Raw genomic sequence first — 18,097 nt, 5'->3', positions numbered from 1 at the left:
AAAAGTGCTAGGGGTGCAAACGATCCGAGCCTGAGGTCAACCAAGCTCGAGCTCGTTTAACATATGAAAGCTCAAGGTCAGCGGGATTCAAGCTTTGACTTTAAAACCTCGAGCTCGGCTCGTAAGTAATTTTTCAAGTTCGCCCTCGGCTCAGGCTCGACTATTTTAGTATTTGTTAATTAATTTTATATTAATTATAATTATTTTTACAATCTGAGTATGCTGATAGACTTCCAGATGCTATTTTGTGCCTTTGACTACTATAATTCAGTTAGTGCTTTAATATGGAATTCTACATACATTCCTACATTCCTGGTGTTTCAAAGTAAGTAAAAAATAATAATAAGTGCAAAAGAAGTTTTGCTCCTGCATCAATTATAGTCTTGTAGAACAAGATCATAAAGCTCTAACTTTCCCATCAGGTGAAGCTGTTTTCTGCAATTTCAAATCGACCGGTGGTTAGTTCCTGCATATACGTATGTTTTATTAATTAAAAAATAATAATAAGTGCAAATTGAATGAAAAAGAAACAAACTGGTCTATAATTTATATATCGAATATGCATCCGCCGCTAGGGGTATCAACGGGTCCGTGTATGAAGCACAACAGCCACAACGAACATATCAAACTGGAACTAGCATACCAGTTCAGTCGTAGACTGTATCTGCCTAGACCACTTGAACGACGCACCCCAGACTCCATCCGGCAGCGCGTAACGATTAGCGACAGCTGTCTTTTTGTTCCTCTTTAAACCAAACAGCAACAGGAATTTTACGAATTATCAATCTATTAATGCGATAAAAACCATATTTATCAAACACAAGTTAGCATGAGTATTTGTGAAGAGCAGAACCTACAAAAGTATGGTAGAATCCACAAAAGCATGGTAGTACAATCAATTAATCAAACATAACTAACTATTCAAAATCTAAAACAATATTAATCATAATTCATGGCTGCACACAAGTTGAGCACTTGAGCTAGGCCCAAGTTCGGCGTAAGAAAGTTTCAATATTGATTCGCAAACACATTAGCTCAAAAAACATTCATGAAAACTGTTAGATATAGAATACTTAGCTCAAAGTCAACACAACCAGTTATCATCATACTAAAAGATGCCGAAGGTTCAGCGCTACAAAATCTGCATTGCGTACAGCAACGCGCAAAAAAAAAATCTGGAAAAATAGGGTCAAAAGCTGCAAAAAAACTGTCTAAATCAACCTAAACTAGTCTAAAACGGGATTTTTAAGCACCTTGCGCCTTAGGCCATGTGTAGTCATAAAGCCCCTTTGGGGGCGTTATGCGACAAGTGGCACGCCACGTCATAGAGGGGCTTTATGGGGCGTTATATCACTAGAGCGTGTAGTCATAAAGCCCCTACCCGACATATCGAACATGTGAATCATTCCATCAGTTGCAGCAGCTACCTTTTTGTTCCTCTTTAAACCAAACAGCAGCAGGAATTTGGAGGCCTATGGCGTCTCCGATTTTGTTCCAGTAGCACTCCTACTGCTACTGTGCTACGGGCGTTCAGGCGTCAATTACACTTGCGGCGTCTATTACGCGTTTTTACTCTAGTTACACGTATCCAGTCTGGGTCTCGCGCGTAACCCAGCCTGGTAAGCACTGAATGCACCACTCGACACGAAACCGACTTTGCACGAGTAACCAGTGCCAGTTACACGTGTTTAAGGCCTGTTACGCGCATTCCGGTGTCGATTCATGCGTTTAGGTGTCGGTTATACGCGCAATGTTGGTTACGCGTTATTAAATGCAGGTTAGGCGTACTGTGGCGGGTAAACCGACGTCTACTAAATAGTATCTACCTACAATTTTACTATTATACCCTTTTAACACAAAACATCATAACCTTATGTATTAAATGCAGGTTAGGCGTACTGGGGCGGGTAAACCGGCGTCCACTTATCCGCTTTCCGGCTTTCGTACTCAGTTCCACCTCAGTCCAAGCACAGTCAACGATATCAGTCATGTAGAATTATAACTTCAAAACACTCAGTAACAAGATTTTTAAATAAATAGATATAATAGTACCTCCTTAGCGTTAGGACGATCTTTAGGCTCAAATGGGCAATTTTCTTTGTAACGGGTCAAAATGGTTACCCATCTGTGCGCGCACCAAATGTGGATCTTGAGGATGCTCCAACAGCAAGATCTGCAATTCATACGATGAGTTCATGAGCATAACATGGATATACAACGTTTTGACCCGTTAGCGAAAAAACTTAACATGGATCGAACCATTTATAAGTAAATCGGTTTATATAAAAGGCTTACCCGGGTATCAACAAGTCAAGAATATCTGTGTTTTGTTCCAAATATTCAGCAGCAACTTAATGGCCATGCAGGTCCAATAATCTTGAATTATAACAGCATACTTTTATCAAACAGCTTGTCATTGTTCATCAGCGGGTGAATATATTTATAGCTCAAGAATCACAATTAAAGAAATAATGGTTCAAGAAGATGAGCAGTGAAATATAAGTACTGTAGCATCATACATAATCCTAAAGCAGTCTCGGCTTAGTAAAAAAAACAGACCCATAGTAAAAAAAAAAACAGACCCAAGACTGTTGTAATTTAGAGTCATAAACAATCCCAGACCTAATGTAATTAAGCATCATAAACAATCACAAGACCCATAAGCAATAATAAAATACCCAACAAAGAAATAAAAGTTACTAAAAAAGGATGTAGCACTTCTACCAGACAAAAGCATCCTAAACTCGCTTAGTTACCGGAACCCATCATATCTCTTAGTAAACCCAACCGTATCAGAGGAGGACAACTAAATAGCATCCTTGCTTTTGCTTGGTTGGTTGCCAAGTAATTTAAAGCTCCACGTATTTCATGGGAATCCAAACCCAATGGCTCCAGTTCATTATAAATTTCTTCACCTGTGTACTCGCGATGATAAGCTCTTTCAAGTATTTTATTGCCTTCTAAAATAGCATTAGCCACACCGCTAACGCCATTCATAATAATAGAGGTTAAATCTTCATCTTGTTGTTCAAATTTTCTTTTTCTACTCTTACATTTCTTTGCACGAGAAGACGTAGGATGTAGCACTTGAATATCATCATCAGTATTGCATTGGCTCTCCAGAACTACATCATTAGCAGCGCAGAAGTCATCAACTTCTGGAACTGTTTCTATGTTAATGCTGTCATTTTCTTTCAGTCGGGCATTTCGTTCTTTGGCTGTTTCAGCATGTGCACCGGTTGCCCTATCTTTTGCAAATAGTTGTAGCATTTCATTGAAGTTTGAGACTTTCTTTGTCTTCAATGCCGCAGCATCAGGCTTTGACTATTTAACAAAATTTAGCTAATGAGTATTATAAACGATATTCTAAATATTCAAGTAAATAATTAAAAAAAAACTTACTTCTATTAATTTATCCCAGAGTTCATCCTCGGCTTCAATTAATTGATTTTCTGAATTCCATGAGAATCCACTCAATGACGTTCCACGAAACATGTCGTACCATTGGGAAAAATGCTCTTTCAATGTTTTTAAACGATTCTTCAAATGTTTTTTGGTCAATTCAATTTGAAGCTTTGTGTTCAGCTCCTCAATCATATTGTTGTATGCTTGTGAAGTAAAACTGCCATTAATCCTATTGCCATTATCCTGTTGCGCTATCATGGATTGTATGAATATATTATCCATACTTTCCGTCCACTTTATTTGTTCCTTCTTTCCGGTGGCTCCGTGTTTGCTCATGATAACTTTCTACATGGTAATACATAAATAAATTCAAATGTGTACTTATGTAAATGGTTGCTTATGTTAAATAAAATTACTATAAGCACATGCTAATAAAAAAGAACAAAGTCACCAATTCATTGAAACCATAACAGTCAATACAAAATCGAAATGAAATACTATAATGTACTATTCTAAAACTACTTTGACATATCTATTTCATTGTTTGGATAAGTCAAATAGTTAGTCCACATTTCATTTGCAATTGAGTTCCTTAGTTGTTCAGATCTCGTACTACCCTCACGTATATCTCTTGTAATTTGACTTTCTTCCTCTTGTGGTCCATCTAACACCTCTTGTATGACCTCATCTTCAAGATCCTTGTCACGGTCTTCCTCTAGTAAAAAGTTGTGTAAAATACAACATGCCAAAAAGATGCCAGACTGTGTTTCGCACGAGTAAAATGGTTCCGCTGTACTTCTAATAATAGGAAACCTCTTTTTTAGGACACCAAATGCTCGTTCAATTGCGTTGCGTAATGATGCATGACGAAGGTTAAACAACTCCTTTGCATTCTCAGGGGCACGCGTGGAGTATTCTTTCAAATGATACCTAACACCTCTATATGGTGCCATTAGGGTACTCGTGTGAGGTAAACCCGCGTCTGCTAAACAATATCTACCTATAAACAACTTGTAATTAGTATTAGAATACATTATTAAACAATTTAAGAGAATTTCGTAGAACAAATTACCAGTTGGAATTACTAGTTTATCATCTCTAGTAAGCGCATTCTTTATAATTCTTGAATCTGATGCTGTACCCTCCCATCCAGTTAGCACATACGTAAACTTTAAATCAAATGTACAAGCAGCCAATACATTTGTTGTCGGGTATCCCTTACGACCACGATATCTAGGGGCATCCTTATTAGGTACTTTGACGCGAACATGTGTTCCATCAATTGCACCGATACAGTCCTTAAAAAAAGGATAAAATCTCTTTTTTTCTTGAATTTCTTTTGGGACAATATCACCTTTAGGTTGTTGAATATAACGACCTTCTAGTGATATAATCGCTCGCAAAACTCTATGGAAGCACCGACTAGTTGTTGACCCAGAACGACGGTATAGCCACGAGGTAAACCAATTTCTCAAATCATTGCCTACAATATGCAAAAATGTGGCAACATGCTCTTCAACAGACATGCGTTGAGTAGCTCGAAGTCCACCATCACGCTTTAAAATACTGCACAATGTCATAAAAGCTTTCTCACTCATGCGGATAAGCTCACGACATTTACCGCCGTTTGAAAGGTCGTGTAACATCTTTTCTCGCACATATCATCGTTGTAAAATTTCATCATTAGTAGGTAAATTAGCACGACTTCTGGTTGACAATCTATGTAGTGCAACGAAAGCCACCAGAAAGCAAATCAGGTTAGCTGCTTGCAATTGTCTAGCTCGCACAAGTTCAGCTGCCTCGCGTATCTGATTATCCATTGTAAACTTACTTGCTGTTGAAAATTGTTATTAGATTAGAAAATTGTTAGTTAAAACTTTACGTTCTTCTTCTGTAAAATTGTTGTAGGGTGCACTGACATGTTTTTTAATTAATGCTTGTGTCTATTAGAGTTAGTAAATCAAATAAGAGTAAACTAGAAACTAGGGTTGAGGAGAATTCAATTTTGTGGTATTCTAGTCAACAAAATACGACCTAAACCAACTATTAGCGTATTAGGTCAGATCTGACTCAACTTAAAGTGAAAACATTTAACACTTGACTATAACTAAGTAGATATGGTGACAATAAAGATGATAAGATCAGATAACTTCAATCATTAACAGGGGAATTGCTAAACAAAACTCAAAGAGAACTAACCAGATACATACACGATCTCATTTTTTGTCTAAACTAATTAGATAACATGACAGTAAAGGTGATCAGATCAGATAACTATAACCTCAATCAGTAACAGAGAAATATTCAAAGGAAACTGAAAGAGAACTTTCCGGATACATACACCATCTCATTTTTTTTTATCAAAATAGCCGAATATTATAATTATAAATTTATAACGAGCAGTTCTTCAATTAATTATCTCAAATTTTACATACAAACGAAACTGAAACTGAACTAAGTGCAGGGTCAGGCCTCCTTCATACATACATACAGTTCTCAAACGGCAAATTCAGGCCTATGCTTCAAAGTTTTAGCTATAAACAATCAAAGCAATCTAATTTAATCAAACAAAAACAACTCAAGAAGCCAAAACCCTAACTGGACACATTAATTTAATCAAAATTTTAGATAAAAAGACCACGCAAAGGAGATTGGCCGCTCAAAATTGGATGTGAAATAGGAACGTGATCTTACCTGGAAGATGAACTGCTGATTGCTGAGGAGAGCAGGTACAGAAACAATGATCGACAGTTTTTCAATTGAGGGATAGATGATGGAAGGTGGATTGATGATTTGGCGGGATGTGGGAGATATACCCGCCATATTTCTTACGAGGGTAAAATTGGAAGAAAATTAGGAACGTGATGTTTACCTCTTCTTTTCTCTGAGAATCATTCCGATTTGGGAAGAAATATATAAGAAACAAAAAACCTCCTCATTCTCTTCTCCTCTCCCCCTTTCTCCTCATATAAAAATCTCTGGAACATGATTGTTATCCTCTTTCTTTCCAATTCCTTTCTCTTCTCTATTTAAGTGAGACTCTGGAACACAGTGTAAAGGAAAAGAACTAAAAGACATTCCAGTAGTGTCTTAGTTTTCAGATATATTTCCAGAAGAATTGCAAGGGCTACCGCCAGACAGAGAAGTTGAATTCAGAATCCATCTGCTACCAGGGACAACACCGATTGCCAAAGCACCTTAACGTTTGGCACCAGCAGAAATGCAGGAACTGAAGAAAAAGTTAGACGAATTATTGGAGAAAGGATTCATACAGCCAAGCTCATCGCCATGGGGAGCGCCGATACTGTTCGTCAAAAAGAAGGACAGATCGATGCGTATGTGCATTGACTACCATGAATTGAACAAGGTCACGATTAAGAATTGGTACCCATTACCAAGGATCGATTTTTCTCTAAAATCGATTTCAGATCAGGATATCATCAATTAAAGGTACAGGAAGAGGACATTCCTAAAACTGCATTCAGAACAAGGTATGACCATTATGAATTTACTGTCATGCCATTTGGTTTAACCAATGCCCCAGCTGCATTTATGGACATGATGAACCGAATATGTAAGCCATATTTGGATAAATTCATAATTATTTTTATTGATGATATTCTCATCTATTCTAAAAGTAAAGAGGATCATGCAAAGCATTTGCACACACTTCTAAGTCTATTAAGAAAGGAAAAGCTTTACGCTAAGTTTTCAAAGTACGAGTTTTGGTTAGAGCATGTACGGTTTCTTGGACACTTAGTTAACCATGAAGGAATTCATGTGGATCCCACAAAAATCGAGGCGATTACCAAATGGAAAACCCCTGAATCACCAACCGAGGTTAGAAGTTTCTTAGGATTGGCCGGGTATTATAGAAGATTTATTCGAGATTTTTCTAGAATAGCCACTCCTTTAACTAAGTTAACCTGTAAATCTATCAAGTTTGATTGGGGACCAAAACAAGAGGAAGCCTTTAGAATTCTTAAGCAAAGATTAACCCATGCACCCATACTAGCGTTACCAGAAGGAACTGAAGACTTTGTAGTCTATTGTGACGCTTCTAAGTTAGGTTATGGATGTGTGTTGATGCAACGTCAAAAGGTTATAGCTTACGTGTCTAGACAGCTTAAGAATCATGAAGAGAATTATTCAACCCGTGATCTAGAATTAGGAGCCATAATTTTTGCCCTTAAGATTTAGAGACATTACCTTTATGGTAGTAAGTTTACCATATTCACAGATCATAAGAGTTTAAGATATGTTTTCCGGCAAAAAGAGTTAAATATGAGACAAAGATGCTGGATGGAGATATTAAGTGATTATGATTGTAATATCCAGTATCACGCAGGAAAAGCCAATGTAGTGGCTGATGCTTTAAGCCGAAAATATCACGAAAAGCCAAAAAGGGTACGTTCTCTTAAATTAAATCTACAAGTAGATTTAAATGAACAAATTAGAAAAGTACAAGAATCAGTAATCAAGGAGGATACTGAAAAATTAAAAGGAATGATTAAGGAATTAGAACAAGGAACAGATGGAATTTGGAGATTCCATAAGAAAAGAATATGGATACCTAAATTAGGAAACCTACGCCACCATATATTAGAAGAAGCCCATAAGTCTAAGTATACAATGCATCCTGGAAGTGATAAAATGTATCAGGATTTAAGAAAGAATTTCTGGTGGATAGGAATGAAAAAGGATATAGCAGCTTATGTTTCTAAGTGTTTAACTTGTTCACAAGTCAAAGCTGAACATCAGAAACCCTCAGGTTTGTTACAATAGTTAGAGATGCCAGTGTGGAAATGGGAATTGATAACAATGGATTTTGTTACCAAATTACCCAAAACAAGAAAAGGTAATGATACAATCTGGGTGATTGTAGACATGCTAACTAAATCAGCTCATTTCCTACCAATGAAGGAAACTTTCAGTATGGAACAATTAGCCAAATTGTATGTAAATGAAATCGTTTCATTACATGGAATTCCTTTATCAATTGTTTCTGATAGGGATAGCCGTTTTACCTCTCATTTTTGGGCAAGTTTCCAAAAAGCAATGGGAACCAAGTTAAATCTAAGCACAACTTATCATCCTCAAATAGACAGACAAAGCGAAAGAACAATTCAGACAATGGAGGACATGCTTAGAACTTGTGTAATTGATTTCGGAGGTAATTGGGACGATCATTTACCATTAATAGAATTTTCTTATAATAACAGTTATCACACAAGTATCAATGCTGCACCATTCGAAGCACTTTATGGAAGAAAGTGTCGAACCCCAATCTGTTGGGCAGAAATTGGGGAAAAGCAACTATCTGGACTTGAGATAGTGCAGGAAACAACCGACAAGATCATTCAAGTCAAGGAATGACTGAAAGCAGCACATGATCGACAAAAGAGTTATGCTGATAACCGACGCAAACCATTGGAATTTCAAGTAGGAGATAAAGTGTTGTTGAAAGTCTCTCCTTGGAAAGGAGTAGTAAGATTCATCAAAAGGGGAAAGCTAAGTCCCAGGTATGTTGGGCCTTTTGAGATTATTAGAAGAATAGGACTTGTAGCTTATCAGCTACAACTGCCAGAGGAAATGGCAGGAGTGCATGATGTATTTCATGTATCTAATATCTAGAAATGCTTAGCTGATGAGTCACTTGTAGTACCTCTTAAGGATATAGAGGTAAATGAACAACTCAAATTTGTAGAAAGGCCTCTACAAATTGAAGACAGGAAAGTCAAGAACCTCAAGCATAAGAGATTAGTTATGGTCAAAGTGAAGTGGGACTCCAAAAGAGGACCAAAATACACATGGGAGCTCGAATCAGAAATGCAAAGAAAATATCCACACCTGTTCTAGTAGACCTCGAGGACGAGCTCTAAAACAAGGTGGGGAGGATATAACAACCCTAAAATAAACCGACACCCTCGGAATATTTTCCGACACCCTAAAAATATTTAAAATATCCCAATATGTTCCAAAATACACCCCATACGTGAAAACGGACCCCGGATACCTTTAATATCATTAAAATTAATTAAAAATGAAATTTTTGGGCTCTCGCGGGGCGCGTAAGCGACCCCTTGAGCCTACGCGGACCACGAGCGATCGAAAACGCAGCAACACCAGGTGATGACACATGTCATCATCGTGGCGAAGCTAGCCGATGACCCGGACGAGCTAAACCCTACCTGACCTACTACGCGGGCCGCGTAGCCCGAGGTCTAAACCTTACGCGGGCCGCGAAGAAACCGAAATCAGGCTCTATATAAGAGGGCATCAGGCCTTCAGTCGAAACTCGCTCAAATCTCTTTCTCTCTCACGAATTTCTTAATAGTAGAAGCTATACTCGGCTCTAATACCCCCCTAAATAACGAGATTCTGCTCCGTTGTAAGTATCATAATCCCTGGATACATATTAGATACTCTGCCTGATTGATCTAGGGTTCCGTAACGGCTGTCGTGGTTCTGCCCGACGTAGTCGTTGGAATGCCGTTTCGGGGAGGGTATTACTAATGTTAAAATGGGTTATTATACTAACACGTGTGCATTTGTGTAATTTATAGATAATTCCCAGGGAACCCTTACAGAAAATCTAAGACAGCAATTTGAGTAATCTCCTTTTTGCAAATTGTTTTTATAAAACCTCACTTAATTCATTATATATTAAACAGTTATTGAGTATTTGTAAGGATACAATTATCGTCGGTATGTTGGGGTTTTGTATACAAAATTTGTTACTGCCTTGCGAGGGGTAACATTTCCACACGTCGGGTTTGACAGTACCGTGGGTGGTATTTGGTATGACTTGGAAACAAATGTAATTGCGAGACCGCCGTCAATACTGTACAATGGTTTTTATTTAAACTTGATTGAACTGGGATTCACTCACCAGTATTTCCCATTGACAAGTTGTTTTTAAACGCGTTTCAGGTAACAGAATGTGAAAGCCAAATAGAAGCCAGCTGGACAACACTAAAGGCTTGGAAAAGTGGCAATAAAGTTACCTAAAATAAAATATATGTTTGTATTAAATAAAAATAGGATTTATTCCTATGAAGTTGTGTGTACCAAAAACTTGGGTTTTATCCCATGTGTTTAATATTATGAAAGTGTGGTATTTTACTTTGATAAAATATTTCCTAACAACGGTCCTGATGAAAATTCCGCTGCCAAATTAGACAAAAACAAGATACCACCGAAACTGTTTGCGGCCGCCCGTTCCCGGGTTATTAGGGAATGGGGGTTGCGACAAAAAGCGAGTTAAGTGTCCAAAAGCCTATCCGGACGGATGGGTCTGATCCATCCGGACGGATGGGCTCCATCTGGACGGATGGGCCTCATCCGGACGGATGGGCCTGTGTCCATTCGTTCGGATGGCTTTTTCGGTGGGAACGTATTGGTCTGATGTGTAACCGGTGTTTAAAAGTTTGAGAGAAAAGATATGGTGTGGCAACCGAATCTATCAGGTCGGATAGACATAGTCCATTCGGACAGATGGACTGTGGTTGTTTGTGATCCGTTAAAATTGTTGAAGTTTTGTTCAAAATGTTTTTAATCAACGGAGACGGGTACGATAACGGAACAAAAAAACAGTGAATACCGAGTCAAGCCCATTCGGGCGGATGGCGTAGCCCATTCAGCCGGAGGTGTCGTTCTTGACGGAAATCCTTGTCTGACCCGTAGATCGGACCATCTCCTTGGTGGAAATCAACCATAGAGTCGGCCCCTCGACTATGGAACGAGTCGGGAGTCTGACGGGGTCATGATTCCACCAAAATTACATAAAATTGAAGGAGATTTCATAGATAAGTTGTAAAATGTGAAAATCCTTTCGATCTTGAACCAATCTCGATTGAATGATGCTCCACAATAGTTTGCCTAAGCAAAACGAGTGCAAACCACTTCGAGAGGTCAAAAATCAGTGATTTCGAGAAATAGTTAAAGTGTGTGTGTGATTTTGATGAAGAAGATGGTGTAGAAGTGGAATAGAATGAAGATTGAAGGAAAAAGCTTACAAAAAGTCTTGATTCGCGTCTGAAATCTTGAGAGCGGATGAGAGAGTCAAAAGTGTTGAAATGGAGACACAAGTCCCCTATTTATAGGTGAGGGTGGGGGTTAAGGCGGTGTGCGCATGGCTGTGTCCGGATGGCTCCATCCGGAGACGGCCAAGTTTACGTTTGTTATTTTTCCAACTTTGGTTCGCTTGTTAAGTGTTGCGTTGCGTTTTATCGAGTTGTGAGTGAGCGTTTGAGTGTATAAGCGTTGCGTTGATAATCACATAACATTCTAATCAAATAATCACAAAAATAACCCACATAAATTAAATCTGCGTTTCGAGTTTGCGTTGGGATAAGCGTTTAAGTAACAAGCGTTATAAATAGCGTTTAAATGCGACAATTGCGATTAAATAAGCGTTGTAGCATGCGTTTAAAATATAGTTTAACCCATAGCGTTAATCAAATCTCGAGAGTACAAGCGTTTATGAAAGAAAATATGATAAAATACAAGTTATTACATTATTGGCGTCAGAAACTGCTGATACGTATATATGGTTGTTGAGAGTTTTTCTAAAAGTTGTTGGTTCTCAACCAAAAGTTGTTGTCACTGACCAAGATCCATCAATGAAGAAGGCTATTTCTGTTGTATTTGTTAAAACGAGGCATCGGTTATGCATGTGGTAGGTGATGCATAAAATATCTCTAAATGTTGATTTTCTTATTTTAATGTGTTTGGCGTTTTAAGATATATGGCGTTTTGCCATTCATAACTGTTTTTCATGTTAGTTTGTTGTTTCTAATGTATCTATTTGCATGGCGTTATTGTGTTATATATAGGTTGGTGTTAGGCTATGCAATTCCACCAATTTCAAAGAACGCATTCGTAGTGTTGTGTGGACGGATATTCTTACACCCGAACAGTTTGAATCAGGATGGGAAGAGGTTATTGGAGAGTTAAATTTAAATGATAATGACTAGCTTTCTGATATTTTTGCACTTAGGAATCTTGGATCCCTGCATACTATAGAATGGAGGAACTGTCGGGCCTTATGCGTACGACATCAAGGTCGGAGAGTGAGAACCATTTTTTTGGTCAAGTGTGGAATTCAAAATCTACTTTTGTTGAGTTCATGACTCATTACGAAACTGCAATAGAAGCACAACGTCACATGCACCAGAAAAATGATCATGAATCTCGATACAAACGCCCCCAGATGAATAGTAATTATAAGGTGTTGGAGAGCCAAGCTGCTGACATATAGACAAAAAATATTTTATGTGACATTCAAACTGAGCTAATCGAGATTGGGGATTGCTTAAATCAACGTTATGAAGAGCAGCCCGATGGGTTTGTTAAGTTCTACATAAATGATTTCCAGCATCCTGTACATCCTTATTTGAGGTAAACAATGGCGTTTTTTGGGTATTTTATGTTGTCGTTTTCTGAATATGGCGTTTATTATATTTTTAAACATTTATTTTTTTTGCATGGATTTTTTGTTTTTGTTGTTTGATGGTGTTTTATACAAACATTGTCTGCATGGCGTTTTATACATACATTGTTTTTGGCCTTTTTTCAAGTAATTTACCATAAGTCTAATTGCACCAGCACTTGCTCATGCAGGCGTTTTGAGCCATTTGGTTTGCTATGTAGACATATATATTATGTTTTGAGAAGTTTGGATATTAGGGAATTTCCAAAACAGTACATTTTGAATAGATAGCGTAAAGAGGGCCAAATTGCTCTTCCGATTACTCAATGAGTCGTGAATTTATGACTGAGCTTGATCCCGATGTGCAAAGTATGATGCGAGAAATTATTTTTGTAACAGAGTATACTTTGAACCGTTTATCTGGTAATAAGGAGGAGCTATCCTTATACAAGAATCATGTTCAATCTTATATGAAAAAGGTTCAAGATATGCCGATTGTTGCTCCTCCTCCTAGTACTAGGGATAGATTTGCGGAGATAACAGGTCAATATCAAAACAATAAGAATCCGATATTATTTTTGGCGTTTTTTGTGTTTTTTTATTTTTTTTCAGAACACACAATAGTAGCATTTGGCGTTTTATATTTTTTATATATCATTTTTATTGTTTTTTCACATTTTTTCCACTTTTTCTGCATAGCATGTGATTTGGAAGTTACATAACAAACCATAGAAGATCGGACACACGTAAACGACAAAAAAAAAGAATACCTTTCAGTAAATAAAATACCTTAAACCTCTAATTAGGTGAGTATTAACTCAATAATATTTTGCTGAATGAGATGGACAACATTGTTAATCCTCACTTAAGAATGTTGTCCAACTCATTCAGTGAAACTTTATTGAGAACAAAACTGAATCCCCAAGAAACGATTTTTGCGATATGTGGTTTTTGAACTTTTTAATGTTTATAAATTGAATGGTATTTAGTAAAATATGGCATTTGTTTTGGTGTGATCAACGGAAGGTCCTAAGACATTATTTGTATAAGATGTTTTTAGCGTGTAGTTTAGACGAGAATTTTTTATAATAGATGTTAGTAATGAAGCTTCCTTGGTTTCAGTTACTGTTTGTTTAGCTTTATCTGTTAAAGCTGTAGGTGTCCCATCATTAAGTGGTGTTTTGTATGAATGACGTTTTAGATAAAGAAGACAAAATAAAACTAATTAACTCTTGTAAAGTAAAATAATGTTGTGGCGTTTGAAACACAAGGTTTGGCGTTTTGTATGAATGACGTTTAGATAAAGATGATGTGTATGGCTTGTAGTTTAAGGCAAGAATTTTCATGGCGTTTTACTTATGAGTTTGACGTTTTGTATTAGAGCAGTAAAAATATCCTTTTACCCTTAGTGAAGCGCTTCCACGTAATAAAATTGATGTTATTTACGAAACCGCCACCACGCTAATCTAATCCATAAATTGTTTTGATCCAACAGATGAGGACATTCTCACCATTTTCACACTTTTAGCCATTTTCCCTAAAGCCTGCCCCTATACATATAATCAAGGATAAATTACACTTTTCGTTCTTTATGTTTATATCGGATTACAATGGATACCCTTTACCTTCAATAATTACAGTCACAGTCCTTTATTTGAAAACCAATTACACTCTACGTCCTTTAGCACTAACTAGGTTAAAATTTTAAGTTAAGTTTGATCATGTGCCTTGCATATAAGGATAGATTGGTAATTTTACTCATTAATTCTATTGAACCCTATCTCTTCCTCAGCCAATCTCTCTCCCTCCCTCTTTCTCTTTCTCTTCAACCAACCTCCACCTCCATCACCAGTTACCACCGTATCCAGCAACACCACTCAGGTTTGAATCGTCCCTTTTGATGACGGCGACGGCTTTCTCCAAAAACCCAAGGGAAACCTCCTCAACCCATCTTGTCCAATTAGATCTGAAGCTTTCTCAGATCAAGTCCTTGTTGATGAAGACGACGGCTTTCTCAGATCTCGCCATTTTGACAATGGACGCGACTGGAGTTTGGAAGAAATTAGGTGAATCAAGCAATGGTGACAAAGATATCTTTGATTTGCACTTACTCGTTAAACAGGGAAGATGAGTTTTAGGATAAATATTATTCAGGTTTTGAGATAAAAGAACAAACTTGGATTTGTCTTTCTTTTTCATTTATTATTTTCAATTGTTCTTTTGTTGTTCTCTGAAGTGCTAATAGGAGTTTTTTGCAATTGTTTTGTTGTTTTAATTTTTGTAATTTTAGAAGAAGTGTTAGGAAACTGAGCTTTGATAAATCATCAATTTGGTTTATTTGCAATCATTGAAGAACCTTTTCGCTAAATCTTGAATTTTTTTAAGCCAAATGTCTACTTGCAGTGTATGTGCCCATTTTGATAAAAGAAATGGATGCGGCCATCCTATGTTTCTTTTGGGTTAAAATAGAGGTGCACAAAAAGTTGGGTTGAAAAGCAGCCGTTTGGACATTGATTTGGTACTGGTTTGGACCTGAATTGAACGGTTGAACCGGTTTGAGATCTCCATTGAACCCGGTTAAAACCGAACTGCCATCCTTTTCCCCTTATAAAGCAGTTTTTGACTGAACCGATGCTAGAGTCAGTCATCATAACGATGGGATGATGGTGGGGGTTGGTTGGGGGGGGGGGGGGGGGGGGGGAAGAGAGAGATATGGGGGGTTTAGTTGTTTAAATATATTTTAAATAAATGGGTAAAATTACCAACCTACCCTCATTTGTAAAGAACATGACCAGGCTTAACTTAAAATTTTAACTGGGTTAGAGTTAAAGGACGTATGGTGTAATGAGTTTTTCAAATAAAGGACTGTGACTGTAATTATTGAAGTTAAAGGGTATCCGTTGTATTCCGATATAAACATAAAGGACGAAAAGTGTAATTTTTCCTATAATCAAATCAAGCTAGTCAAGAAAAATTGGTTAGTGCAAAGTCAAGAAAAATTGGGCAAATTAACGAACTCAATAAAAAAGCGTATTATATTTTAGGAAGATTTATCCGGAAATAACATCTACAACTAGGAAGATTTATCCGGAAATGTGCATTATGCATCCCATAACCCATCCACCTTATTGACCATTTCGCATTCGTGGTAAAGAACCGTGTAGAACACAAACAAAAATACATCGAACCCAGTCACAAAAGGCATTTTAATACCCCACTGTATTTCAATCGCCCATTCTTCAAATATCAACGAAAAGGCATCAAAATATTTTCGAACGAGTAGACATGCACCATAGTAAAGCATCATTAACAAACTTGTCTGAATTCTTTTACCCTTCAGTAGGTGTCTTGCTCTATTTATAGCATCAAGCCCATTGATATTGTCCTCTAAAACTGTAACCACAAGACTCATTATCCAAAGAGCATTCACATGTGCATTGAAAATCCATTTTAGTGCAGCCATATAGAAATGAATTGACGAAAGATGTGATCTTCCAGCCAAAGACAATATTGCAAAATAAATATATATGTAAACTAGACATATTCCCATGGTGAGCAACCATATGCAACCGCTAGTGAGAAGTGGCCTTATCCAGATATTTGATGGTTTACAGAAAGCATCATTGATGCTCAAGGTATTCCCAGCATAAGATTCATAAGAACAAGATATTGTAATAATAGAAAAATATAAAAACAAACAACAGGGCAGGATAGATATCTCATAATTTGACGTTTCAGGCTGTGCTAACATCCTTTCACATGTATTTACACCTTTGCCACGTCTTCCATATGCGTTCAGATATGGGAAATATTGGAGGAGTGATTCCAAATCACATCTGGTTGCCACTTGTACCAACATGTTTGTTAGTATCACTAGACATAAGATTACTAGAAGAAGCCTCCTGTTTCTGAATGTTGTATTAATGGTTTTTCTAATAACTCCAAGCATACTAAAAGGTTGCCTGAGCTTGAAGATGGGGTTTTCTTTGTCCTCCATCTTTGATTTTATCATTAATGATGGATGTCTTGGAGCTATATAGCAAATTTTTACCTCAATCAAATTGGCGGATCATGCTTGTCCTCTGTTAAACGGCCAAAAGGGTCTGTCTCTAGGGCGATATATCCACAATAAATGATGAAGCTTACAATAAACGATGTCTCTAGGGAAAATTACAAAAATGTCACTTGACCAAGTAACATGACCAAAATGTCACCTTGAAGAGTCCATGGAGTGACCCTTGAACCATGGGAGGCGTCCATCAATGGGGTGCTGACACGCGTCAAGAATAATGGATTGAGTCGACGGCTGACTCCTCAAAGGCAAAAAGGTAGCTGATGCGTAGGGCTGACTCCTCCTAGTGGCTTGGCTGACTCCTCCGATGCGTCGGGCTGACTCCTCCTACCCACTTCATCTTCCCCACCACCACCATCTTCACATGTCAGACGGAAATATGATGGCATCATCTTCACAATATGCTCACAGATGGAAATATGATGTCTTTGTGAGTTTCAGAGGTGAAGATATCTGTAAAACATTTATTGATCATCTGTTTAGTGATTTCAGAAGGAAAGGGATCTATCCATTCAGAGATGATAAGAAGTTAAAGAGGGGAGAAGAGATAGCACCAGAACTCTATAGAGCCATCGAACAGTCAAGGTTTTTGATAGTCATATTCTCAAATGACTATCCCTCATCTACATGGTGTATGAGGGAGCTTGTGAAGATCCTTGAATGCAAAAAGGGAGATGATGAATACGAAGTTCGGGTACTGTTTTACAATGTCACCTCTAGAAATGCATCTGCCACTCCCATTAATACAAACCGAGGAAGGATAACAAAGATTGACAAAGGCACTAATGTCATCCATTTTTTACATTCAATTGGCGTATTCATTGTTCAGTTCTCCGGCAACGTCAAGTGAAGATGGTGGTGGTGTGGAAGATGAAGTGGGTAGGAGGAGTCAGCCCGACGCATCGGAGGAGTCAGCCGTCGACTCAATCCATTATTCTTGACACGTGTCAGCACCCCATTAGCACCCCATTGATGGACGCTTGAAGGTGACACAGGGACGCCTCCCATGGTTCAGAGGTCACTCCATGGACTTTTGAAGGTGACATTTTGGTAATGTTACTTGGTCAAGTAGTTAAGTACAGCAATTCAAAGAAAACTTAAACTAATACTAGTATTTAGTATTTACTCATAAAAAGAGCAAGGTCACCTTAATATACATGTTAATAGATGTTTAATTAATTACTTGT

General features: G+C 37.6%; 3 protein-coding genes across 3 annotated transcripts; 1 reads left to right on the top strand and 2 right to left on the bottom strand.

Annotated features, from left to right (window-relative positions):
* Positions 1-2,117: 2,117 nt before the first annotated feature.
* Positions 2,118-3,741, bottom strand: LOC118479569 (uncharacterized protein At2g29880-like). The gene is made up of 3 exons (XM_035974155.1): positions 3,403-3,741; positions 2,757-3,324; positions 2,118-2,173 (listed from the first exon to the last, which is right to left on the bottom strand). Exons 1-3 carry the CDS (start codon positions 3,739-3,741, stop codon positions 2,118-2,120), a joined length of 963 nt encoding a protein of 320 aa, XP_035830048.1.
* A 182-nt stretch (positions 3,742-3,923) lies between these two features.
* On the bottom strand, positions 3,924-5,051 carry LOC118479568 (protein ALP1-like). The gene has a single exon (XM_035974154.1). It carries the CDS (start codon positions 5,049-5,051, stop codon positions 3,924-3,926), a length of 1,128 nt encoding a protein of 375 aa, XP_035830047.1.
* Positions 5,052-17,217: 12,166 nt separating this feature from the next.
* LOC110944805 (TMV resistance protein N-like) lies at positions 17,218-17,760 on the top strand. Its single transcript, XM_022186451.1, has one exon. The coding sequence runs from the start codon at positions 17,218-17,220 to the stop codon at positions 17,758-17,760; it is 543 nt and encodes a 180-aa protein (XP_022042143.1).
* The last annotated feature ends 337 nt before the right edge of the window (positions 17,761-18,097 follow it).

Source organism: Helianthus annuus, chromosome 6 (assembly GCF_002127325.2).
Source record: "Helianthus annuus cultivar XRQ/B chromosome 6, HanXRQr2.0-SUNRISE, whole genome shotgun sequence".
Taxonomy (NCBI): domain Eukaryota; kingdom Viridiplantae; phylum Streptophyta; class Magnoliopsida; order Asterales; family Asteraceae; genus Helianthus; species Helianthus annuus.
Note: the sequence above shows the minus strand (reverse complement) of the source record. Positions and strands in the feature narration are given on the sequence as shown.

Excerpts from the sequence above, each read along its gene's own strand:
- LOC118479568 (XM_035974154.1), bottom strand. The coding sequence starts at position 5,051 with ATGTTACACGACCTTTCAAACGGCGGTAAATGTCGTGAGCTTATCCGC.
- LOC118479569 (XM_035974155.1), bottom strand. The coding sequence starts at position 3,741 with ATGAGCAAACACGGAGCCACCGGAAAGAAGGAACAAATAAAGTGGACG. Across the intron at positions 3,325-3,402 it reads TCTGGGATAAATTAATAGAA|TCAAAGCCTGATGCTGCGGC; the intron begins GTAAGTTTTTTT and ends TTTGTTAAATAG. Across the intron at positions 2,174-2,756 it reads AAGAGATATGATGGGTTCCG|ATCTTGCTGTTGGAGCATCC; the intron begins GTAACTAAGCGA and ends TATGAATTGCAG.
- LOC110944805 (XM_022186451.1), top strand. The coding sequence starts at position 17,218 with ATGCGTCGGGCTGACTCCTCCTACCCACTTCATCTTCCCCACCACCAC.